This window comes from Danio aesculapii, chromosome 6 (assembly GCF_903798145.1).
Source record: "Danio aesculapii chromosome 6, fDanAes4.1, whole genome shotgun sequence".
In the NCBI taxonomy this organism is placed as follows: Eukaryota; Metazoa; Chordata; class Actinopteri; order Cypriniformes; family Danionidae; genus Danio; species Danio aesculapii.
This window is the reverse complement of record NC_079440.1, coordinates 29,180,298-29,207,175: the sequence shown is the minus strand read 5'-3', so window position 1 is coordinate 29,207,175 and position 26,878 is coordinate 29,180,298. Positions and strand designations below refer to the sequence as shown.

Sequence of the window (26,878 nt, the reverse complement as noted above, 5' to 3'; positions counted from 1 at the left end):
TCTTGTTTTTTTGTACATTTATATCAATCAACAGATTTTATTGAAACAGTCAGACACGGTGGGCTTCATTTGATTCATTTAAATGGGAGATTGTGTCGTTTCAACAAAGGTGGTCTTCTGAATCTCTTTTTAATGTACAGGGTATTTTAAATAAATATTATCATCATTTGCAATTTGAGAATTTGAACAGCGTGACCGACCGGATTCCACAAATTCCGCTCCCTTTTCACTCCTGCAACCTCTTGCGTATAGATCATTTAATACTGTGCATTATTTTTGATGGACACTTATTTTGGAATACTCAATTTACTTCCAACAGAAGCTGCTCCGCCTCATTTTACTCTCCAGCTTCTTTCACAATACATTCTCTGGTACACTTGCCTGCAACTTGGATACGGTCCTTTTACGGTCACTGATCAACGCATTCCCTTTAATCTTTTAAAGCTGCAATCACACAACAACTTGAAGGAACCTGAAAGTGACAGGTGCTCCACCAAGAGCTTATAATCATTTCTGGGCATTTTAGTGAGTCAGCAGCACAGTTACATGGAAGTCTATGCATCACACTTGTGCAGCCTCTTGTGCAAAGCAACGTCCCCTGAAGGGTTGCATCCTTTCCCAAAAAAAAAAAAAAATGTACATATGTTCACCTTAACGCCTGTTTACTGATGAATTTGCTTAGTGTAAAAACAAACACTGCTTTGATAAATATGTTACATGAGTATGCAGCGATATATGATGGCAAAAGAATTAGTGACCTCAAACATTAAAGTAGGTTCCAAAACCATTTTTTCCTCATCCAGGGGGCCTGTTTGAGACTCATATAAAAAGCTATAGCTCATCATTAAGGCTTGAGACAGAAAAAGGAGACATAACAAATCCAACTTGCTTAATTAGGTCAGTTTCAAAGAATGAAATCACAAAGCAAAAATGAACCAAACCATTTCTATTGTAGGCTCACAGCCAAAGTTTGAGAGCTCCTATCAGTCATGATGGTGATGAGCTCAAAGAGTCCTGACAGACCTTCACATCAGTGCTGCCCATGGAGGAGATGATGATCAAAAACAGTGTAGGAATGCTTCACTTTCTCCTTCCCCTGCAGGCTGTTTCTGTTGGAGACACGGTGGACTCCTGGAGGACCAGACCGAAGCCCCGCTCGTGTCTCTAAGAGCTCTCCAGAGCATCCAACACTTTCATGATTTGCTGTTTGATGACTTTAGTGGCATCACCCGCATTTGGAATTAAATACCTGGAGAAAAAAAACGATACGAAATGTAAGAATGCTTGCAAACTAAACAGCTGAAGACCACTGTAAAAACTCAACTGAGGTTCACAAATCAGAATATGAGCTAAGCTTACTGACTTTCTACATTATCATTTAATAAATAGAATTATGCAGCATGTGTATATATATTTGGCAAAATACACTGCTCATAAAAAAATAAAGGGAACACTTAAACAACACAAATGTAACTCTAAGTCAATAACACTTCTGTGAAATCAATCTGCCCACTTAGGAAGCAATACATCAAAAGGCATCAGAGTTGGATAAGCCTGTAGGGTGTTTTTTTTTTTCACTTTAATTTTGAGTGTGACTCCAAATCCAGACCTCCATGCATTAATAAATTTGATTTCCGTTGATGTTTGTGTGATTTTTGTTGTCAGCACATTTAATTATGTACAGAACAAAGTATTTAATAAGAACATTTCATTCATTCAGATCTAGGACGTGTTAGTTTAGGGTTCCCTAGATTTTTTTATTGATTTTTTTTGAGCAGTGTACATTGTATGGATGAAAGTAATGATTTTTGGCATAAAAGAAAAATCAGAGTAAAGTTCCATGAAAAAATAAAACATCTACTGAAAACAGATTAAAACTTTAGTAGTAGTTCTACAGATTGTTAGACAAATTTAAAAGCGATTTTCTTGATATTTCAAATCTTGTCTTAACATACAAACCCTACATATTTCAGATAATTCGACATTCTACGCATGGTTAAAAAAGGAACAAATTAAGAAATAAAACCTACATTTAAACTAAAAAGCTAACATTAAAAAAGGACTTTCCCAATTAAATGACTAAAAATTCAACTGAAGACAAAACCATGGAGAGTTGAAAACAACATTATGTCCCGTCCTCTGAAATGTTCATCATTTTTCAACATTTTTATTTTTAAATTAAGAGATGTTTGGAGAGAAAACACATTTTAGATATTATAGTTTTAATAGCAAATTTCTGTTGTCTCGCCATGATACGAGCAGATGATTTTACTAGTTATTTTTCAAGATACCAGTGATTTTAAAATGCATTTTAAAGGCCTAAAGTTACTTAGAATAACTAGGCAAGTACAATTTCAGGCAAATCGTTAGCAATCATAAAAATGAATAATAAAAAAATAATAATAATATAAAAATAATAAAAAATAATAATAAAATGAAAAATAAATAAAAACTAAAGGGGGCTAAAAAAAACGACTTTAATTTTCTTTTTCAATTTAACAAAAACATTTTTATTCCAGCCAGAACGAAACAAATAACATGGGAAATATTGTGAAAATTTCCTTGCTCTGTTAAACATCAATTGGGAAATATTTGTACGTATTTTTTTTTCTTCACAGGAGGGATGGTAATTCCCTTCCAACAGAAAATGTATACCTCTATGGGGCTACAAGGGGTCCAGGCAAAAACTATAAAACTATACAGACACTTTCACATACCTCTCCACAGCCACAATCTCCACTCCTGCAGCATTGTTGTTGCCAAATTTAAACGTGATGAGCTCTGGATGTTTCTTCTTGGAGGTGATCTTCACAACAGAGTTTAGTGCCTGTCTGGACTGGATGTAAGCAAAACCCTTCCGAGCAGCGATCTCTCTCAAACAGTACATGTGTGTTGCGGTGATCAGCAGATGACTGTGGAAGACAAAATAATGAAATTACCCACCCAAACATATTCTACACATTAAACCAACTGGACAGTCTTGGTTTTTGATAGGGTAACAATTCGACAGTATTCTGCCATCTAGTATTTTCTGGTATTGTCAATTATATTTGTGCATTTTGTGTTCAGACTGACAGCCTCACCTTGGAAACATGTGGCCGGTCTCCTTGACCTCATTGCAAGGAATATGGTGCTTTACATCTGGTTTGTTGATCCAAGTCTGAATATTAACAATCTCTTTCCTGTCATCATCGGATATGGATGAACTGTCAATCTCATCTAAAAGCAGAGAAGGAAACACAACAACTTAGAGACCATATGGTATATAAGAGTAGTTCATCATTGCACACAGAATCGATATGTTGATATGAATTATTTGTACGCTAAACAACCTCACGTTGTGTCAATCCCATTCACACACAGCCTTTAAATCAATCATTAAAATGTAATTTTTCGCATCTGTACCATGTGTTTTGAGAGGTACAATTAGGTGAAAATTGAGCCACCATACAAGCAAAATCAAGAATGGCATCTGACGACAAATTCCACTTGGTCTTGAAACAAACAAAAAAAAAAAAACACTTTATGGCAAACAAAGTGCAGAACATAGACTGTGTAGGATGGTGGAGAACAACTGCTGTAGCCTACTGAATGTTGGTTTTACATTGATATTTACTAACAGTATACACAGCAAAGTTATTTCAAACAAGGCACGGGACGAGAACTTTATAAAGGTATACCATATTTGGAAAAGTCAAGGTATTAAAACTGCCAAAACTTTCTCTTATACCATTCCTAAGGTACAGGTTCGATTTTTTTTTAGGTTTTTTTGTTTGTTTTAAGTTGTAAAGAAACCAGTGTTTTTGAAACTAATAAGACCACAGAAATCAATGATTCATTTAGCCTGACATGTTTTTCTGCTCCAAAATATTTCAAATGTTTGTCTAAATAAAATATATTGGCTGCATCCGAAATCGCCTACTATTACTCAGTAGTTACTGCACTTGAATTTGAATGTACTATTCTACTGATGAAAAAAAAAAAAAAAGTACGTTCTATACAGTATGAACGGAACTTGGACGTACTACGGATGCCATTTTGTCATCATCATGTGACACACCCACTCACTCCTAATCATGAATTCTCTCATGGTGTATCATGGGATAGCAAAGCGTCCATCATGGGTGCAATTCAGAATCTCGCCAAAAGTAGTAGGTAATCCGGGTACTTCTTACATACTGATTTTTTTTTATTCTATGAATTCGGACATACTACTCGGCTCGCATACTGATTTTAAAGTACTATAGAGTATGGAAGTATGCAAAAACAGATGCAGCCATTGTGTTCAAAGACTTTAAAAAAGAATATATTTTGAAGCAGTAATCACAATACTGTGAAACCGTAGTATTTTTATCCAAGGTTATCATACTGTTACAATCTTATACCGGCCTATGACTATTTCAAACACAGAAAAAAACAAGTATTTGACAACATGGTTGCTAGCATCCTTGAACCAGCTTATCTCAGGTTGATAGCAGCTCTGCAGTTTGAGAATCTCTGATGAAGGACATGGTATCTACCTGTATCATATTCTTCCTCATCTCCAATGCTGAAGACAGGCTTGACACCCCTGTATGGCTTCCCCACCCGATCACTGCTACTTACATGCCTGAAAGAAAAAAGAAAAAAGATTTCACACCAGCATTGTCTTCTTTTTCAGGATATGGGCATTTGAAAGAGCATGGCAATGAGATGAGGAGTCCTCTAGGATTAGAACGGCGAGTACTGTTAGTTGAAAGAAAGGGAAGTTAGGATGTTTGCATTTTAACTGAAATGAGAAGCAACATGTGGAAGACCGGGTACTTTGCAGTCGATTTTACTGCGAAAGGTTTAAGTCACAATTGCCCCAGCCTTCTACAGCTGTGCTCAAAACAGTACAATGACAGGACTGCAGCCTCCCTAAGGGAATCAAAGAGGACTCAGACAGCAGACTTCAACCAGACTTCAGCCTGCGAGACAGAAGCTGCTGGCGTAAAACTAGGAAAAGTACATAGTGACAGATGCAGTGTAAGAAAGTAGCCAACATTGCCACAGAGTGACAAAAAGTCCTGTGGTTCAAAACCCATTCTCACTCTCAACTTTGTAGGGCTGCATAATATCTTTTCCTTCTGATATTACAATATTTTTGTTTTTCTGCAATATATATTGTGATATTAATATGGTTTCCCAAGATGACTTGAATAGCTCTATTTGGGCATAATTCATCATTTTAGGTTGACCAGAGTTCATCCAGATAGGATATAAATAACAAAGACAGATAAATAAAATACAACAGAAAATACAAATGAAATTTGTATGAAGTGCTTTATGCAGTGTTTTCCTAACCATTGTATGGAATTATTGAATATCGGCATTCATCTATATAGAAAGACATGGAGCACCATGAACAAGGGCTGTACAACATTTCAATTCAGCATTGACTTCACAATGCGCACATCCACAATAGTCACATCACAGGATCTGCAATGTATTTTTAATTGTAAAGTTTAACCAAAACGATGTAGTACTTCTTTCTTGGTGGTATGCTGACATGACACTGAATCCATCAAAGACTCGCTGTCTTGGTCACAGATGTGTCAGCGAGGTGCACACAAACAATTTGTCTTCTTTTGTACTCTGATAAATCACCTATAACATTGTTTGCATTGCAATATTTTAAGCAAATCTGTTCCATTACTCTGCAGATCCTGTGATTTGACAGTTGTGGATGTGCACATTGCGGTATCGATATCGTCTTTTTCATTGCAAAGTTTAACCATAAAGTAACCAAAATGTTTATCATTTGCATGTGTTTTAAGGCCTGTGGCTGTGTGAGCATTTCAAGACAGATTAAAGTATTTAGGCACAAGAAATGATCACAGTCGTTACAAAGACTGTACAGTGTAATTACCATTTGATTATTCAATTTCTTTAAAGGAATACTGCTATCTCCCGGACCACAAAGCACTGCTAATTTTTACTGCGATGTTTTCTTCACTTTCGCCAATTAGTGACGTTTTTTTTCCCTCTCCACTGTCGCCACTAGCTTGCAAATTAGATCTGTAGATCTTGGGATCTGTAGAGCTGCGCATCGTTGGATTTGCTCTTCAGTGTTTGGACTCTCAGTAGTGATTTTTAAACCACACTGAACTGAGCTTAAACACTACAAACTGAACTACACTGTTCCAATTTACTATGACCTTTTATGTGAAGCTGCTTTGACACAATCTACATTGTAAAAGTGCTATACAAATAAAGGTGAATTGAATTGCTAATTTAATTTGTATCTTTGCACTAATGTATTAATTGATGCTTGCGGTTTATTATATTTTTGCAGAAACCATCCAAATCAATCTAAACTTATCCAAATAGAGCTGTTCATTTCATCTGGTGAAATGATATTAAATACCGCAATATGAAAAATAAAATATTGCAATGTCTTTTCTGTTTTTTTGTTTCAACAATGTGCTGCCCTACATTGCACAATGAACAATGACACCAAAGGGGTCCTGTGACAGGTTCAAAATCAAAACGTCAAAATTTGGGAATGAGAAGGCTTTGGTGATTCACAGCTTCCACCATTCCGAGTGGTTCTACTACACATGCGTGTGAATGTTTGGTAGTGAATGACAGTCACAAATTCTAGAATGTTACTCAACTCTGATGACAGGCTCAAAAGAATGTTAGCAGGAAACAGCAAATTCAAAAGGTCAAACAGGACATCCAGTGATGCAGGTGATGCAGATGCATATGGTGTTAGAGTGTGTCATTTACTCTGGGTTTTAAAACCCCTACAATGAGCTAAAGCTTTAAGTGCCACCTTGAAAGGGCATGTTGCAGAAACTTGATGCGCGCTGGTGGGGCACAGACAAACATTAACGAAGTCTTACCGCTCCAGAATTCCCTTGTCTGGCCAGGGTAGATTGAAAGACATTCTAGTGTGAAATAACAGGGCATAGGTTGTGAAGATGATTAAAACAGGAAGACTTCAAAAGATCAATCACTTTAAATACATTTTTATCTTACAGCATTTAACCTTCATTGTTAGAGAGAGAGACAGACAGAGAGAGAGAGAGAGAGAGACAGTGAGAGAGACAGACAGAGAGAGAGACTCCATTATATTTTGGGAGAAAATGAAAAGTGATTCCATCTAGCAGCACAGTACGTGTCCTCATGCCACCATATGAGAGAAAAAGGCTGAACCCCCTTATCCCTTATTAAAGCTCTCTGTCCTTATCATTTATTATTATATAGTTTTATTAATCTATTTAATTAACTTGTTTATTGTGACAACAGATATTTATAATATAACGATATATATTTAAATGTGTTTGTTTATTATTACTTATTTTTCTGTTATCTATATGTATGTTCTGTGTTTTGTTATTGCTTTGGCAACATTGTGATTTGTTTTACAGTCATGCCAATAAAGCTCTTTGAATCTGAGAGAGAGAGAGAGAGAGAGAGAGAGAGAGAGAGAGAGAGAGAGAGAGAGAGAGAGAGAGAGAGAGAGAGAGAGAGAGAGAGAGAGAGAGAGAGAGAGAGAGAGAGAGAGAGAGAGAGAGAGAGAGAGAGAGAGAGAGAGAGAGAGAGAGAGAGAGAGAGAGAGAGAGAGAGAGGAGAGAGAGAGAGAGAGAGAGAGAGAGAGAGAGAGAGAGAGAGAGAGAGAGAGAGGATAAGTTACCACCCTGTTAACACCCTGAATAAAAAAATTTTACAGAGAAAGAAGTGTCTGGCTGCAAAGAACACTGAATTTGCTCACCTTTCTACTGGCGTGGAAGTGTTTTCAATGAAGCTGATCACCTTCTCTTTCACATTAACTGACTTTGACTTGAGTGCAAATGTCATTTTGTTGACAAGTGATTTAACTCCTTTGCCATCTGTGCTGTTCAGTTCTCCCTGTAAAATATGGATGAATTTAGCAAGTTAAATTATTAAAGAATAAAAAGGTATTTGTGGGTTATCAAAAAAGTTAGCAGACTGATGATTTGATTTATGTAAGATATTCACAAGGTGGCACAAAACACCACCCTGAAAATGAAAAGGAAGAAGGATGTTTCACGCTATTTTTTTTAACAGAAAAGCAAGATATTTCCTGTAAATGTGTGAGAATTCAGATTCATTCCGTTTATATATGCATTCATTTGTTTGTTTATATAATGGAAAAAATAAAACTACAACTAAAACCAATAAATTGTAAAATTAGATTTTTTCCAATATCACATAGCATAACAGACTTTTTAAAAAGTTAAAATAACTGAAATGCTTTAAGGCTTCCACATTCAAAAAGTTAGATCAAAAACAAGATGGATATAACTTTAGATAAGCATCCCTAAAACCAAAAACCACGTACAAAATCATGGCATAACCTAAGTATTGAGTACACTGATTTAATGCAAAAACGGTTGATGTGCGTTATACACAAGCTAAACTTACATCCGCTGAGCTGAGGCTGCTGTGGGATCCTGAGGTGCTCACAATCCAGTGAACATAAACGTTATCTGGCCCTTCAACATTTATATCTGCCAGGTGCTGCTGCAATGCTGAGCATTAAAGACAAACAAAGTCAGAATCAAACTCCTGCTGTTTACAACGCAAAACTGATCATCTCTCTCTTTAGAAATGATCAAATTGCATTAAATTATTCAATTAATTGATTCCTGCTATTATAATTGAAATATCCTTATTTTCTTTACAAAAAAAGTACAATACAATACAATAACAGGCTTACTATTATTATTTTGAAAAAAAAAATACACAACTTACCCATAAATCCACCTTTAGCAATACTCACAAACTCTTTGTTTTTCTAGAAAAGCAAGCAAAGACAGACAAATTTGTCAAAAAGTAATTGATAAATGTTGAAATGTTGCATTAGCAGTCACACATGACAAAAATGAATGTAGGTTTGTACTGTCATAATTTAAAATGCAACAAATAAACATTTCTTTGTCTTTCATGTTTTTTTAAATGTAGTGTTATTATCAAGTTTCAAAACTGTCCTGTGGTGTAAGAATAGTATAATAAATTACAACTCTTATAAATTAAAACAATCATTAATAAATTGCTAAAAAAAATTATAGAATTGTAAAATCATGAATCACCTCAGGCCTAATTTTACCAGTGGCTATTTTAGTAAATTGCCATCATTATTTTCATCCATATATTTCTAAAAACATGTGAACTTAGTACATTTTGTCACAGAAACACCATGTCCATTGGTGTGACACTACATACCAATTTTAAATCCACAGAAAATTTTATCAGTTTAGGACCCCATTAAGATCATGTGACTAAAGCCCCCTGTGAAGCCCATGACATGCACCTGTTTTTAAACCACTTGGTTATGTAGTTCTTTGGTGTGACACCCCTATTTATGAAAAGATACTTATATATACACATTTGTGTATATATATCACTGCACTATATGAAAATAATTATCTAACAATGAAGAGAAATCATAAATTATTAGTTTATTTTTGCTGTAACACCATATGATGTATTCACAGTACAGTTCATGTAAAAACAAACCAAAGATGTGAAAGAATTGATAAAGCTAGTGACCCCTTTAAATTTTTATCAAACATCAGACTTTAATCTACATTAATGATTTTTTTAATTACAAATTTTGATTTATAAAAAATAAGCATTTTTACAGCCATTTGTCAATGACCTGATACACTTTGAACTGTTTCAAAATGCTTTTAATAAAAACATACACAACAACTGAATGTAGCAGCAAAGGCAGTTCTGACCTGTAGAAAGTGGGCAAGCACCATGTTCATGTACATGTCCTCCTCTTCGCGTCCACTGCCCATAAAGCACAAATGCTCTCCACTGGCCACAGAGCCAGACTCCAAAGACTGCTTCTGTGCCTCCAGAAGAGACTTGACTGACAGGGCAAACTCTGAGGGGTTATGAAGCATCTGTGAACCAAAAACATACCATTACACTTTTACTGGTGCTCTGATGGGACATTCTAATATGTCTGAGGCAACTGCTTATTGAAAAATATTAACAAAATTGAAGAGACAGTGGTAAAGACAATCTCTCTCTATTTGAGCAATTATTATTAGCTAAATAAACAAATAAAATGGTGTTTATTTAAAACATCTCTCCTCAATTAAATTCCTACCAGGTCTGAGTCCAGGTGAAAGGCAGTAGAGAGGTGACCAGCATTGTACTGCTCGGCAGGACGACAATCAACCACAAAAAACCTCACACCCTCCTAAACAGCATAAAAATTCACAAGAACGTATGTTTCAATAGCAATTTCTTCACTGTAAAAGCATCACATGCTGAACCTGCAGGGCCGCATCTTTGCACAGTTTAGCTCTAACCCTAATTAAACACACCTGAACTAATAGGGTCAATCAGATTTGTTTAAAACCTACAGTATAATGCCTAGTTCACACTACAGGATTTTAAACATCAGCAGATCGCTGTGCTGTTCACACTACATGACTTGATTTTGTGTCTTTTAATCTCTGTGGCGTTCACACTACGCGACACTACGTAAATGATCCACAAGATGGGGGTGACTCACTACAAGATCTGACAACAACTAGTTCAGTCCAGCTACCAAACCACAGCCAATGAAATGTTGAGGGAGGAGTCGTCAGAAAAAGCTGAACACTGCTTGTGTGCTGATGACATCACTGACAGCGTTTCAAGCTTTCAGGAAAGCATTTAAAAACATCGTCAATCAGCTGATGCATCAGCGGAACAATCGCTCATCTGAAAGGCTCGAGTGGATTGATACACAGAGAGTTTTTACTTTTTGTAATTTAATAACTCTTTGAAATAAAACATATCTATAACACCCTGACGTTTCCTGAATATCTGTGTGTTTCTTTCTAACATTGTTATTTTTTAAATTAAAAAACCGTAAAGAAATGAGCATTTCTACCTTTAATTACCATATTGGTCAAAATGACTGCATGCATGTCTGCTACTTTTCGCTGTGACTTTAAATATGCGTGCATTTTTTTGCCTAGCAACTTTCTGCTAACATAAACATAACTCTCAGATAGCAAAAACATAATTTTACTTCAGATATAGCTTTCAAAACAGCAGATTCTATGTAAGGAAATAGCTCCTGTTTGAAAGTGAAAATGAAAGAGCTTTGCGTCTTCTAGTATCTTAACTACATATTTTTAGGCTGTATTACCAAAAAAAGATAATATTTTTAGGGTAATGATGTCATCAAATATGATGACAGACATTCAGAGCTTAATTTTAATATCTCAATAGAAGCTTTGAATGTAAATATAATGTGACAATATGACGTTTTATATGAGAACGGTCAGAATGACCAGTATGTTAATTCTAATAGTTACAAAATTCTAGTTCCCCTGTTAATATAGCCTACTCTCGGGTCCGTGTTAACGCAGAATGAAGTGCATCAATGCCCATTCTGGCCAATCACAGACGTTTCTGTTGTTCTCCTGAGCACACGGCCATTCAGCTCATGCTGATATGCTCTCTCATTAGCTGCAGCTCGTCATTACATCTGACCGCACGTGATGTCGAGTAGGCCAACTTCTCTGGAATATTCAGCATGCTAGATACTGGATTTCCGTCTGCGAGGTGTCGGCGATGCTTCAGCGAGCCTCTTTGATGCGTTGTTCAGTAGTTCACACATAAAGACTGGCGAGCGCTTGGCACCCGCAGATTTCTTCGCGATCACAGCCTGATCTGTCGGCGAGCTCGTTAACTTCCAAATCGGGCTCAAATCAGGCTTAAAATCTTGCAGTGTGAACTAGGCTTAAGGTGTGTTTAAGCAGGGTTTGAACAAAACTCTGCAGGGCCGTGGCCATCCAGGAACTGCGTTTGACACTCCTGCACTGCCTTAACTATGGCTGCGTCCAAAACCGCCTACTACTCAGTAGGTATTACATTTAAATTTAAATGTACAGTAAATGTAACTGCCGTTAGAAAAGTATGTTCTATACAGTATGAATGGAACTCGGACATCTGCTGCATCTGCCTTTTTGTCATGATCATGTAACCTACCTATGTCAGCTGCGTCACTTCACTCCCCATGAATTATGTCACACGGCAACATACTGCATCAGATACACACATCAGAATCTCGCCAGTAGCAAGTCATCTGGGTACTTCTCGCATACTGATTTTCAAATTCTATGAATTTGGACATACTACTCGGCTCGCATACTGTTTTTAGCATATGGATATAGTATGGAACTATACGATTTCAGACGCAGCCTATGGTTGATTGGATTAAAGGTGTGCTGTGTACATTTTGACTCTTTTAAAGCATAAAAATAACAATTTTTTAGCAGATATTTAAGAAATATGCTAAGTGAACTTACATCTTTATCTGAAAAACAATGCTAAAGTCAGTTATTCTCTTTATGAAAATCTGCATTCCGTGTTGGAATGTTTATCTTTGTTTTAGTGTCTATAACTGCTAGTTCGCCCTAATATATTTCAGCATCCTGGGTTGCCTTGGTGGAAAAAATACTATTTCATTTCAGTCTTGAAGGCTGCATCAATATCTTTATGCGTGGCAGAAAATGCGACCTCTGGAAAACAGCAGCAGCCTCCGAAATGAGATGCACTTTCACAGTTATAAGAAATGCTAATCTTACATACTGCACCTTTAATACAATTTAAAAAAAGATTCATGGATCAGGTCTGCTGGTTACAAGGAGGTAATGCCAAATGAAAAGTTTTTTATAAGTTTATATTGTTTTATTTTATATATTTTTTTATATTTATAGTTTTCATGCTTGGTGCGAACAGGCCATAACATCATAGTAGCTTTAGTGCAGAGACTGATCATTAACATTTCTAACAAAAATGAGAAGGAGTGATCTTTCACAGTAATCATAGACTGAGGACTCACAGGTTGTAGCTGGTTGGCTTGCAGGATCTCAGGGACTGACACAGGCAGACAGAGCGCCTGACTCAGGTCCATGTCTTCTTCCTTCAGGGCTACCAGACTACTGCCAAACAGATTATGGTTCTCCTGCACAAAAATACACCACATATACATATGTAATACCTGCTTACTTATGCCACATCTATTTTGATGTGATTCATATCATGAGGAAGTTGGCAGAACACTACCCGGTCCAAAGAACACTGATATAATGCTTACCTTTCTAAGAGATAGAGGCGTCTTGCTGTTGTAATACTGTGCTAAAGAAAACAAGTCTTCAATGTCCTCTGCCTCTAGTAATGACGGTGACTGCTCCAGCATTTCTGGAGAAGAAAAAAAACTTTTAAAAGCAGAACACTTTGGCCATATTGGACAGTGCAACAAATATTTTAATGTACAGTGTTAAGTAAAAGTTTAAGAACCCCTTGCAGAAACTGACAAAATGTGAATACTTTTAACAAAAAAAGAGAGATCATACCAAATGCTTTTGAAGAATGCTTTTGTTTTTTTAGTACTGACCCAAATAAGATATTTTTTATAAAAGATGTTAACATATAGACAACAAGATATCTGAAATTATTCAAAAAAATCTCTGTGTAAACTTGGTTTTTATTACGGTATGAGATTACCTGGATGATCTGCAACATTTTTGCTTCGTGATGAAGGTTCATGAGTCTCTTGATTGTTCTGAACAGTTAATCTGTCTGCTGTTCATCAGAGAAAAAAATCATTTGTGTCCTGCAGTCTCTTCAGTTGTGTGGCGTCTTTTGAACATTTGAACCTTTCCAGAAGTGACTGCGTAATTTTGAGAATCATCGGTTCACATTGTCAATTAAGAGACGCAAACACAACTATTTCAAGAGTTCAAACTTAGCTGATGATTGATAATAAAGGATGTTTGGCATGCTGTGCCGGGAGAGAACCCTGAGGTCAGAAGATCCTTGAGCCTAGGGCTCCCTCCCGTTTGAAGAGCAAGAGGGAAGTTTGAGCTCAAGTAGGTCTCGAGAACCCTGGTTTAGTTAGGACCTATAACAGATTATAGGGACTGCTATGGAAAGATGACGGCTGACTGACAGGTCTGGTGGAAGCCTGACTATGAGCTCATCTAGTGCCAATTAGGTTTAGTCAATTCACTTATGTCGCATGCCTTTGGACTGTGAGGGGAAACCCACGCGAGCACAGGGAGAACATGTAAACTCTGCACAGAAATGTTGACTGGCCTAGTAAGGATTTGAACCAGTGAATTCTTGCTGTGAGGCAACAGTGCTAACAACTAAATGCCGTGGAACCTTATCTAGGAAAAGGGAGGAGGAGCAGGGGTGGTTCTTCAAGATGAATATAACTAAGATTATTTACAGTGTGATATGATTTACCACTCAGATGAATCATATGTTAGCTAATGAGGGACCAGCCGTGGTCAATCATAAACATGCGATACTCTTGAAATTAGTTTATAAATAAACTTCACTAAAAGAGGTTTAAATGCTCAATGCTCCAGAAGGAAGCGTCTTTTAAACAAGAGGTCATCCAAATCTTTCTCATTTTATTGAAATACCTTTTTCTATCCATTTATACTACCTTTTGAAAGCAACAGAAGATACTTGTATTTTTTTCACGAGAATAAATCAAGTGCAATTTACTTTTAAATTCAAAAAGTTTTCACTCCCTGGCTCCCTTCATGTTTCATTCTGGAGCATCAGTGAAACTTTTTATTAGTTGAGCAGTGCTGAAAAACTAAAGAATGTGCAGGATATGGAGTATTTTTCTGAAGAACAGCAGGCAGTTTAACTGTTCTGAACAAACGAAGGACTCATGAACAACCCTCATACAAGCAAAAAAAAAGAAAAACTGTCGATAAAGTATTAAGAACCAAGGGTTTTCAAACTTTTGCACAGGGTTATTTTAATAATTTCACATACGTTTTTGTATTGTAATCTACATGCAAATTTCTTGATGTAAAACACCTTACTCGTGAAAGTACTAATAAATAACATGCACTTTTTAAAGACCGTCTTTTTTTTTTATTATTCTCAGTTTCAAGTGGTTCCCAAACTTTCATAAAATATAGCATTTTTTAATTAAATAATTCGCTGAAGAATTTACTGATTATCTCCTCTTTGTTGTCTCCTTCTTGGATAAGGATGTTATCTCTAGAAAAAAAAACAAATGTATTGAAGCTCAAGCATAAAAAATGTTAATGTAAGATTTGAGTTAACTGAATATGAACTGCACACATACTTGGCGTTGACTAGGATGATGAGCATAAGGAAGAAGATGAGAAAAGGGTCGGCCTGCTGGAGATAAACATCCCACAAGGCCTGTGTGACTTCAGGTAAACAGTGGCTTGAAAAAAGACTGCCCAGCTGCAAAAGAAAAAACAAAAACTAAAGTACATTCTTCAGCACACCGCTGAAATTAACGAATATTTGATTTATTTTATGATTATGACCATTACACTGTGCAGATTTGATCCAAATAATATTTAAATTAAGGACTGTAAGATGTTAAAATCTATATAATAAGCCAGTGGTGTCCAAATGAGTTCTTGACAAGCCACTGCCCTGCTAACAAAGTTCTTAGAAAAAAACAAACTACCAGAAAGGAAACTAAACTTTGCAGGTTGTTGTCCATCACATGCCTGTTTCACACATACTCCAACTGCAGTGTGTTTGTGGTCTGCCTTTTTTCCATGGCCATGTTAATAATAATAATAATAATATAATAATAATAATAATAATAATAATAATAATTCCTTGCATTTATATAGAGCTTTTCTGGGTGCTCAAATCGCTTTACAGATGTTGGGGGGAATCTCCTCATCCATAAACAGTGTGCAGCGTTTACTTGGATGACGCGATAGCCATTTTTGCACACCACACAATAGGCTTATTGGTGGAGAGGTCACAATGTGATGAAGCCACTTACGATATGGGAATGGTTAAGAGGGCATGATCGACAGAGGCCAGTGAGCAAATTTGGCCATGTTAACAAGTTACAGCTTTCACCACATGCAGTTTCAGTCCAGCAGCGTGTTCCAGTTGCGGTGCATCTGCAGCAGTTATTTGAGCTACAGAGAACTGGTGGAAAAACACAAAATTCCTCATGACTGCCAGATTGTTTTGTACAAACACGTAAATGCCAACAAAAAGGCATGGGAAGTGCAATGTTTGCACGTATTTGAATGTTTGTTTTTTTTACATAAAAACAGATTAATGGGTGACAGTAAGGGCACTACAAATGTGTGCAGTGTGAAAGCACACCAGCCAATTCCTGGTTCCACACTGACCATCTGGACTGTACATACACTGCAGACAGTGTACATGTGTCACAGGCATAAATGCAAAATTCACACCTCTGTACTGAAACAAATGTAATATTAATCATATATTTTTATATAGACTTCATTAAGACTGACCCAGTTTATGGCATAGGAATCAGGAGTGATCTTTTTTGTGTCCAGGAAGGAGCAGAATTCTGGCTCGTGGTACTGAAGCAAGAGTCGAAACAGGTGAAAAGGCCGCCCCTTTACAATGCAGTCTCTGCAAAATATACATTAATTATTTCAGCTACTGTATATCAAAGAAAATATCACTACATTTGATTTGAAAATTTAGCTCAAAAACAACATTTGTAATGTCACACAATATTAAGTTTGACTATTTTGGACAACATATTTACACGGAAATATTTCTAGTGTTTTTGGGAAAAGTAAAAACCTAATAACTTATTTATCTTTTAAGTGCACAATATTTTCATACAGATATATGAACACCCCTACCTTGGGATATATTTATTCATGATGGCGTAGAAGCCATTGTAGAGGTCTTTGCGGGACAACTGTAACCCCAGGAGTGGTTTGAGGATGTGTGGCCAACTGAGATCTGAAGTGAATGTAACATTTCTGGACTTGCAGTAGAAGGTGATCACTGACTCCACATCTGATACCAGGTCCCGTCCTTCCTCCACTGGTATGCCCAGCTCATCTATATGCAAAAATAAATCTCACCTTTTGAATTATTTCATAGCACACTGTTTGAGGCAAAAGAATGTAATGAATAAGATTTATTGTGACTTGTTAACATGTCAGTTTGACTAAAAAGACCCTGATGTACTGTAGAAGTAGATGATATTCTGTGGCGGTTGAGTTTAGTCACACTACTCCATAAGAAAGCGAATGCAACAGTCATTTTGGTTTTAATTTCAGCTAATATTAGACAAACAAGAATGCTTTTGAACTCTGAAATCTACAGGATGGCTTAATATTTTATAAATGTCAAAAATAATAATAATAATAAATAAATCAAGGGAATTTATATTTCTTATTCCCCTTTTGGACAAAAATAAAATATTCTTAAGAACATATCTAAAAAAACTTTTTAAATCCAAACTGATTGATGAAATTGATTTTACCATCAGGTATAACGAGGGGCTATAAGACCAATAATTTACAACAAAATCTATAATATGCCAATTCCAAATATTTGTAAAACCTTGTGAATTTTCAAAAGGCAACAAGCTTCAGAAATACATTAAGAAAGTATTTAACCTGATTACCTGATTTTAAAATACTAAAGTAAAGGCATCTTAAAACTTCAAAGGTACATAAACTAGACCTGCCAAGAGGTAAATTTATATTTAAAAAAAATGATGCATATTGAGTTTTCAATAAGTAGGCCAATAATGTAGAGTGCCTGACTCCACATTTATAGAACCTCAATTCTGTTAATGTGTAGTAGTGCAACACATAAATGACACAATGAAAATGAAATGAGGTGAGGTGTGCAAAGGTTATTCACCAATGAGCTGCTGACTGCGGCTGTGAATGAGCGTCTGTTCTGGTAGGTCCAAAACCCCATCCCATGAGGACAGACTATCTCCTTTACCAGACACATTCAGGGCAATCTGTAACATGCATAAACACCATCAACACCAATGCCAGAAACAAAAGACTTAAATAAAAACTAAAGTATGAGAAAGTGAACACAGGAAAAAAAAGTAACAGTTTATAAATGCTCCTGTAGCTTCCTAAGTGATCATATAAGCTTCATTCTCCCTTCATTGGGTGTACTTTTTAAAAGCTCAGCACTCAAGTCGGTTTACAGTTTCATTAATGGCCATCTGATCAATTGAGAGGCTCTCTAAAGCCCTTTGGGAACCACTGACTGCAGGAAACCCTTTTAAAAAGCAATGAGAAGATCTCTCTTTTTTGCCATATACATAAACACTTATTAATCAGCACAAAGCATGGTCAGTCTTTGCAAAGCCTTTTCATAATGCACACAGATTTTCACATGATGCAACACAGACTGATCAGTCAAGCCGTTTTGTACGGCTATCGTTTATTCATTGACTTTCTTTTTGGCTTAGTCCCTTTATTAATCTGGGCTCACCACAGCGAAATAAACCGCCAATCTATGCAGCAATTGTTTGTCAATTAAAAAAACAAACAAACAAAATGGAATCTAGACATATCTTGAACTGGAAATTTTATTGGAGAAATTAGAATTAGAAAAAAAATTAAATAAACAAAGAGACTTTTTAATGGAATCATTCATGAGTCACAACCTCAAAAATTGTAAAGAGGTAAGATTTCCACCCCTATCAGACACATACACTTGGAATAAATTTTTACTTACCATCCATAATTTGGCCCGCTGTGGTGGGGAAAGGTCTTGAACCTGGATGACACCATCCTGGTCGCTGTTCAGATCACATACTGCAGAGCCAAGAGCATCAGCCAGATCCTGATTCCTGAAGAAAACACTAACGGGTGTTAACCCAATAAAAGGACCTCCTGCTCAAATTTTTGATTCTCTTAATATTTTTCTTCAATATAAAGACAAAACCCAGTAAATGTATTAGGTGCTCACCCTGCATGTTGACATGCAATAAGATCTTGTTTTGACCCAGAGCATTATTTAATTCTGTCATGCATTTGTGCACACGTTACATGCATCCCTGCATATAAGGTCTTAATAATGAAGACTACAAAACAAGTTTGTTAACCACATGCTAACTTTAAAAAACAAAAATGTATGGCATACACACAGGTGTATTCTATGCAAATATTATAATAGATCTTATAGAGGGGAATTAAATACATTTCCAGGATCATCATCATTTGTTCTACAAACAAAAAAGTATCAGCACATGAGCAAAATAGTGCAACCAAGCACAACCAGAATTCAAAAAAATAAATCTATTTGCACACATTTAGAGCAGTGAATCACGTGCAAAACGTTTGGATAACTTATAGACTGATTCTCATTTATACAGGTGGTCAGAGATACTAAAAACATAAGCTATTAAGAATACAATTTTAAAAATGATAATAAAATGTTTATTACTGTGCATTTTTAATAGAAACAACTAGACAAGAAAAACTCCTTGTACACAGCACCTTATAACCTGTATATTTATAACAATCTGTACATACAACTCAACATCCAGGTTTCTTGACTAACTGCATCTGTTTAATGTTTATCTTTTTTTTTTTTTTCATATTTATTTTGTGTTGTCACTCGTCACTTTATGTACACTGGAAGCTTCTGTAGCCAAAACAAATTCCTTGTGTGTGTGAAGCACACTTGGCAATAAAACTGATTCTGATTCTGATTATCAAAGAAGAACAGCCACTCAGCCACTCGAAAAACATTGCTCAGGCAAAAACATCTAGTGTGAAAAATCATGAATCATTTATGAGCAATATGAAGAGCAGAAATTACAAATATGGCACAACAAATATGATATGTACAAAACAGATAACATGGTTATATAATTACAACTGATATTTGTACTAATATTCACAACTAATATTATTGTAAACTCAACAACAAAAGAGCCTTCTGTTGGGTTTAATATTGTCAAATAATGATCAGTCTCTCACCATTGCTTCTCAGAATCCAATTTTACCCAAGGGTTTTTCTCAAAGCTAATACCATTCTACAAATTAGCATAAAGATATGGAATTAAAATCAACACAATTGACTTGCACAAAACAATACCATTTTTAGCTGAGGTAAAACCGAAATATCCTCTGAGGCCACTTTACCATGTGATAAAAAGCCATGAAGAGGCGAAAAACTGAAGGAAATGCTCACACACATGCTATTACAGGAAACAACTATGTCAGAACCTCGTCAGCTGTTGGTAAAATACCAGGCAATTATTTATTTAACAAGCATGTATTATAGCAGTATTACATGACTTTTCTCATTTGTAAACACTGTAAAGGTGTACTTGTACGACCAAGCAAGGTGCTTAGAAAGTATGGCTTCCACAATGACTCTGAGACACTCTTAACCAGGAAGATGAAAGCTGTCTAACAACACTACATACTACAGATTCCAAACTGGGGTGAGAAAATGCAAGTTGCCGCATTCATACATTTTGGGTGAATTCCTTACCGAGTCTGAAAGCTGTAGAGCTAATACATTCTTTTTTTAGGTGCAACAAGAATTAAACATGAAGCTTATGAATATCTGTGATTGTTAATGGACTTCAACATCCGAGACCACTATCATGCATGCTTTTCTCCATTTATCTTTCCTATGGAGTCATTTACCATCCTAGTCATTGTCTTTGAAAACAGGAAGGTCATTATTCAGCAAAAGAGGAAGACAACACAAAGGCTCTTTAGTTGGATCTGGATGATTTTGATTGGTGTTCCCCAATCGTCAACTTACACTAGATTCAAAAACTACACACTTTTTGTGAATAAAAGGCATTCCGCTTATGAAAACTCCTCAGGTGTTTGCATTCAGGATGACCATCCGTGTCTTTATAAAAGATATATTTAAAAAAAATCTTCAGGTTAAATAATCAATAATATCAACAATCATTCAACCTCTTTACCCAAGCCTCACTACTTAACCATCTCGCATGTCAACCATGTTTGTAGCTTGTTAACAATTTCAGTGCATTCTATTTAGAAGGGCTCATAGAGAATATTGGCATAGAGATGAGCCATTCTGAATGGAACATGGTGTTTGACACCAAACAACTTTCCTGCATAAAAGATTATGGGGGCCGGAGAAGGATTTGTGTGTGTGTACTGTGTACCCTTGAAAATCCCACAATGGAAAAGGCCAAGTTTTAAACACTTTGTTTTGGAATGACACTTTATTATGGCAGCCATCATTGTTTTCACTACCAAATGTCCTTCCCATAGTGATATAACCCTTTTGGAGCACACAGTTTTTTTTTTGTTTGTTTGTTTGTTTTTTGGTTTTACCTGGGTTTTTAGTTTTAATCAAATTTACATCCATTGTGCAATGTGTTGTGGCCAATATTAGCTGTAAAAGTGAACCATTTCTGCACTTTGAATTTGTACTGGAAATAGTAGACCACCCTGGCAACTTTGAAATAATCCTTTCAATACTACTATTGGGGCACACTAATTCTTTTTCTGAATACTATTTAGGACAGATAGAAGGTTAACTGGGAATATGTGTGAATGTTATTCTACAGCAGAGGAAATGGTAAAGACCAGATTAATTGTAATTACACATTGGGCAGCACAATTAATCAAAGGCATTTTTCATGGGCATTATGTCAGTAAAGCAGGTTCTGTAATCAAAAGTAAATTTGTAACTTCAAACAGCCCTTCGTAATTTCAATCAAGTGTTTAAAATAAATCCTTCTGTGGGATGATTCTATGTGTATTAGTCATGTTTATGAATCTTCATGAAAATATTATTTGTTCATGAATCAGTAAAATCAGTTAAACCTTGGGTTTATTCAGCAACTGCAATTGGATATCCTGGATTTCTAAGTTCTTACTAAGCACGCACTAAAGAGTCAGTTGGTACTGATGCTGACAAACAAATATACATTTTTTTATAACCCAAAAAATGTGTTACTAGTTTTGTCATCTGCTCTTTAATTTGCTTAATCCCACTACTGACATTGAATTGAAGCTGTTCTGATCATTTTGTCATCTGCTTTTTAATTTGCTTAATCCCACTACTGACATTGAATGTAATTAACATGCGTTTCTGAACGTTAGAGATTAAATGATTAGTTGCTATTATTTTACTCACCCTCGTGTCACTCAAAAAAATGTACTGATTGACTTTTTCTTTTTATAAGCACATTAAAGAACTTTAGCTTAATTTGTAATACAATTTTGACAATACAACATGCATGTCAACCTCTTTGTTGTAAACAATTTCAGCTCATCTGTGAGTTTCGACCTAAATACAAACACAGAACCATTTGTCAAGGCTACGAGTTAGTTTTGTTTTTTGTTTTTTTAAGTAATTTCTCATACTGGACATAAAACTTCAATGTATAGCTAAGAACTGAGGTAATGGTTTTGTTTTAGATACATGTTTGACGATTTAAGTACCAGCAGCATTTTCAGCTAAAAATATTATGCTGAAGAACATTAAACAAGAAACCCACACATATTGATGTCCTGCGAAAGAGCAAATTACCAAAAATATTACGAAAATATTTAGATATCATTTACTTGATCTGGCAACACTGTACTTGGTTATATAAAAAAACAAGCATTAAATAGAAACGTTAATAATTGACGTTAATAAGATGTCAGCATATTTGAGCTGTCACAAGAAAACACTCCTAAATTCCTCAAGCATTTTAAACTGGGGAGATAAATTAGATGCTGTTCAGCGTTAATTTTTCTCCACAAGGCTGGAATACACAAAGTGCAATTCTCATGTAAAAATAACAATAATGATAAAATCACCCCACAAAACGATTATTTTAGGGATGCACGATATATCGGCGGCCATATCGTTATCGGCCGATAAATGCTATTTTTAAGATTATCGTTATCGATCCGATGTCATAATTAGGCCGATATCTTTAAGCTGATAAATTACGTAATTGTATAGAACTGCCTGCCTCGCGCATGTGTGGGCAGAACTTGTTCAGACTTGTCCTGTGCACTATACTTCATGTGGTATTGCTGTGCGTTAATAACTCAGTAAATATTTCTTCTCATTGTAGATGTTTGATTGAGTGTCATTATGTATTTTGGTTTAAATCACCTCAGGAAAAAAATAACATGTGTAAACATAATAGCAGAGATGCATAGAGATCACATATCTGATCTGACAGCCTTCACAGCAGCATGGGGGAGAGGTGTGCCAGTCACTGAATCCAGCATAGGGGTTCTCAACTCGCCACACAGTCTGTCTTTATATTATGCTCTGTGTTTGTCAAAGTCATCTGTGCTCAATGCTCAGGTGTTGTATCAAACTCTGACTCCGAGAGCAACTCGGCGCATGCAGTTGAGTGAAACTCACAGCGGTTTATCAGAAAATTTTCATCGACCATTTTTCCTGCAATTATTAGCAAGAACGAACACAGAAACGTTGTCTGATTAACAAGCAGCAGCTACATGTGTTCAAAAGAATCTAAAACGCCAAATAGGATGAATTTATGACACATTTTCTAAAGTAATACAAGCTGTATTTAGCTTTTCGCTTGTACGGTGGCTCTGAACTGTCAAAACACCTCTACAAAAGGGCTTTTTCAGACATTACATATTTGTACATTACTGTAGCACGTTTTATTCAAGAACATTTGAGCTGGTTTTAGTCCTTAGCTCTTTCATTTTCATTTTATTTAAAATATATTTAACTTGCTTGTTAATCAAATCCATTTTTTTAATTTAACCTATTATTTTTATGCAAGTCAAGTTCCATGTTAATTTGCTATGAAGAAAAGGAAATAATTTATTTTTTGCATGCTGATTTATGTGAAATCGTGAATATAGATCTATATAATCACCTTGCAATTTTGAAATTATAGCTTTTTTGCTTAGAGTATAGACTATTTACTTCATATGAGCAGTTCAATCTTTTATGAAGTTTGCTGTATGCTTGTAATGTTTGTAATTATCGGCATACATATACATATACACATATATATATATATATATATATATATATATATATATATATATATATATATATATATATATATATATATATATATATATATATATATATATATATATATATATATATATATATATAAGCTATCGGCCTCCAAGTCTGAAGAGTTATCGGTTATCAACATCGGCCAAAAAATCCATATCGGTGCATCTCTAGCTTATTTTACTTATTTTTATCTATTTATTTTTATTTTAGCTGATAATAAAACTGTCCTTTGTGTGATCATAACTTCAAATGTCATAAAGTCTGTAAAGCTAATTATATTTAACTCCATTATTATATATAAAAAAATTTAGTTTAATCAGTTAGAGCAGGGGTCACCAGACTTGTTCCTGGAGGGCCAGTGTCCTGCAGATTTTAGCTCCAACCCTAATCAAACACACCTGAACAAGCCAATCAAGGTCTTACTAGGTATACTTGAAACAACCAGGCAGGTGTGTTGAGGCAAGTTAGAGCTAAACCCTGCAGGGACACTGGCCCTCCTGGACCGAGATTGGTGACCCCTGAGTTAGAGGATGACATTTCAGATAACTACCATAGCTAAGACTGATGTCCTACACATAGCTGCACAGAGATTACACAAAGTTAGCCATAGTGAAGTGTACATCTTTTCTATTCTGGTAGAACTAACCCTCTTTTATAACGTTCTACCTTGTCTTTTGTCACCCTCTAATTCATCTACCATCACAGATTTTTTCTCAAAGTCAGAAAACTCAGGAGTTTTAATGGTGCTTAGGACAGCAAAGTCTACTGAAGGAGGTAGAATGTTTTGACATTAAGCTCTGGCATTTAGGAATGTCCTTCCGGAAAATGTTTGGTCACAGTCTTCATCACAGAATAAATCAACATTACGATGCTAGAGTAAGAATATATTTCATAACATTTTTTTTTTATTGCATCCATGTTTAATAGGAAATAAATGTTTATAATTGTTTGAAATGTTATGAAAAACTGCTAAGCTATACTTTACTCGGTTTGTTTCCTGTGGCTACCTCGGGATACCCATTCTGAGTACCCATTTGTATTCAGCCTCTTCCAAACACTTTAGATGAACCAAGGCTTGTGGAAATGTGTCAGCTGCTATGAGGACATCATGATGCCAACAATAAATCTAGGTATGAAACTTTGCATTTTCATCGTGTTCATCTTGCTTGAATGTGGCCCTTGCATGGCTGTATTATCACAGAACAGTAAATGTGGACATTATTTTGACAAAATAAGCCCTGATAATCCTTTAAGTCTTCATTGTAAAGTGGAAATATGTTTTCATTCAGTAAAACAGCTTTGACATAATATGTGCCATGAAAAGCGTTATAATTGTGAAATAAATGTGAATTGAATATTTTATAACACTATCATATAATAAAAACTGAACATTAAATACATTTTATACCACATGTTATGTAACTTACAGGAAATCTGCTGACAGCTAAAAGTTAGTGTTATACGCGAACACCTAGCAAATGATTTTTAACAAAGCCAACATTGTTGAGCTTTATAAAAACACAATGACACATTGAATCGCTTATAAGGAAATTAATAAAATACTTTTTTAAAGCAAAACCGAATATGTCAAACGAGTAAGAAGGTCTGAGAAACAGCTGGAGTCTCCAAACAATACACTGGCTGCTTCGACTAGCCAGACTAGCTGCTTAGCACAGCATCGCTGTCTCCCTGCCGCTACAGCGGCAGTCGCGAAAGAGTCAGAACAACATTATCCTTACTTAAACTTCCAAACGATAATATCAGCGTGAAAACAGTGAATCTTTCTAATGTTACCGCAAACAAAATGATCAGTAGGTTTTCTTACCAGCTGCCTTCAAGCACTTCCCCTACAGCATCCGCCATTGCTGTGGTGACGTCCACGTCAAAATGTGTCGTAAATACCAACGTCCTGTCGCTAGACTGCACGCACGCGCTTTACGCTGGTCTACGCTACACAGAACGCGACTTTAGAGAGGCGCTTGTTGACATGACACACACCTCGTACTGTGTTTTATCATAGATATATGCTGTTTTATAAGGTACTGAAAATTTACTTTTGTACTATTCAGCATAGTACTAATAGAAAGGCCATTAAAACTGTCCAACTGTGCTCTAGGTTCAAAATTTTTGATTAATGTAAAGACCCTGCTTGTTCGTAATTGTAAGAATTTTATTTAATTATTTGTACTCTTGTTTTTTGTGTTTGTTTTGTTAATTATTGTGCTGTTGTTATTATTTACATTTTATCATCCTGGCATTATTTTGTTTACTACATTGTCATGTAGCTGTTGCTTAAAAAAATAATTAAAAAAATAAATAAATAAATGACACACACCTCGTCCAATCAATTCTCTCTTCATGTCATAATTTCACTGGCTATTGAATTGACTTGGAATACATTTTTGATTACAGTTTTTTTTTTTTTATCCCCATGAAGCATTTGCGGTGTGAATATATTTATGTACGAGAATACATACATAGTATAGTATATAGTATAGAATATATGTATTATGTACATATTTTGTAATTGCCTATAATCTGTTGCCCAAATTGTGTGAGAACAAATTTTAATGTAAAAAAGTGTATCATATATTGTCAATTTATTTGTTTTTTATCTGTTTTTTAGGTTATATTTAATGATTTTATGTATTGTTATATCAGGCCCTGCGTTCCAAACTAAGGTTCATTTCTGCAAACCGGTTCTATTCAGGAAGTTCAGCTCATTGAACCAGTTCAAATGTAGTTCAGATAACTATAGTTTTATCTTATTTCTGAAATGAATCAGATTTCTGTGCAAAGCTACATCTAGAAGAACCTCTGATATGATTGTAAAGCACTTTGGGGGTGCAGCTAGAATATGTAAATGTACTTATTCATAAAATTTGAATTACATAACACAGCTGCAAAAATACATAGATTCTACATGTATAAGAATGTACAATTCTATTTCATAAACTCCTCGATTTGACTTTAAATTTTTGTTCTTTTGTATACTCAACAGGACAGTGTGAACGAGCACCTTGAAAAAAATTCATATCAATCAAATAAACAATGAAAGACTGCATAAATGTTACACGTT

General features: G+C 35.5%; 1 protein-coding gene across 2 annotated transcripts; it reads right to left on the bottom strand.

Annotated features, from left to right (window-relative positions):
* Positions 1–2: 2 nt before the first annotated feature.
* tbc1d23 (TBC1 domain family, member 23) lies at positions 3–25,694 on the bottom strand. Of its 2 annotated transcripts, XM_056459903.1 has the most exons (19): positions 25,625–25,694; positions 18,523–18,637; positions 17,683–17,788; positions 16,665–16,869; positions 16,302–16,425; positions 15,125–15,249; positions 14,990–15,036; positions 13,106–13,209; positions 12,851–12,973; positions 10,115–10,207; positions 9,735–9,905; positions 8,746–8,788; positions 8,416–8,522; positions 7,742–7,878; positions 6,870–6,914; positions 4,521–4,609; positions 3,084–3,219; positions 2,718–2,912; positions 3–1,249 (listed from the first exon to the last, which is right to left on the bottom strand). In XM_056459903.1, the coding sequence occupies exons 1-19, from the start codon at positions 25,660–25,662 to the stop codon at positions 1,165–1,167; spliced, it is 2,088 nt and encodes a 695-aa protein (XP_056315878.1). In that variant the 5' UTR covers positions 25,663–25,694; the 3' UTR covers positions 3–1,164. The 2 variants fall into 2 exon arrangements, with proteins under 2 accessions (XP_056315878.1, XP_056315880.1); XM_056459905.1 differs by lacking the exon at positions 6,870–6,914.
* Between the last annotated feature and the right edge of the window lie 1,184 nt (positions 25,695–26,878).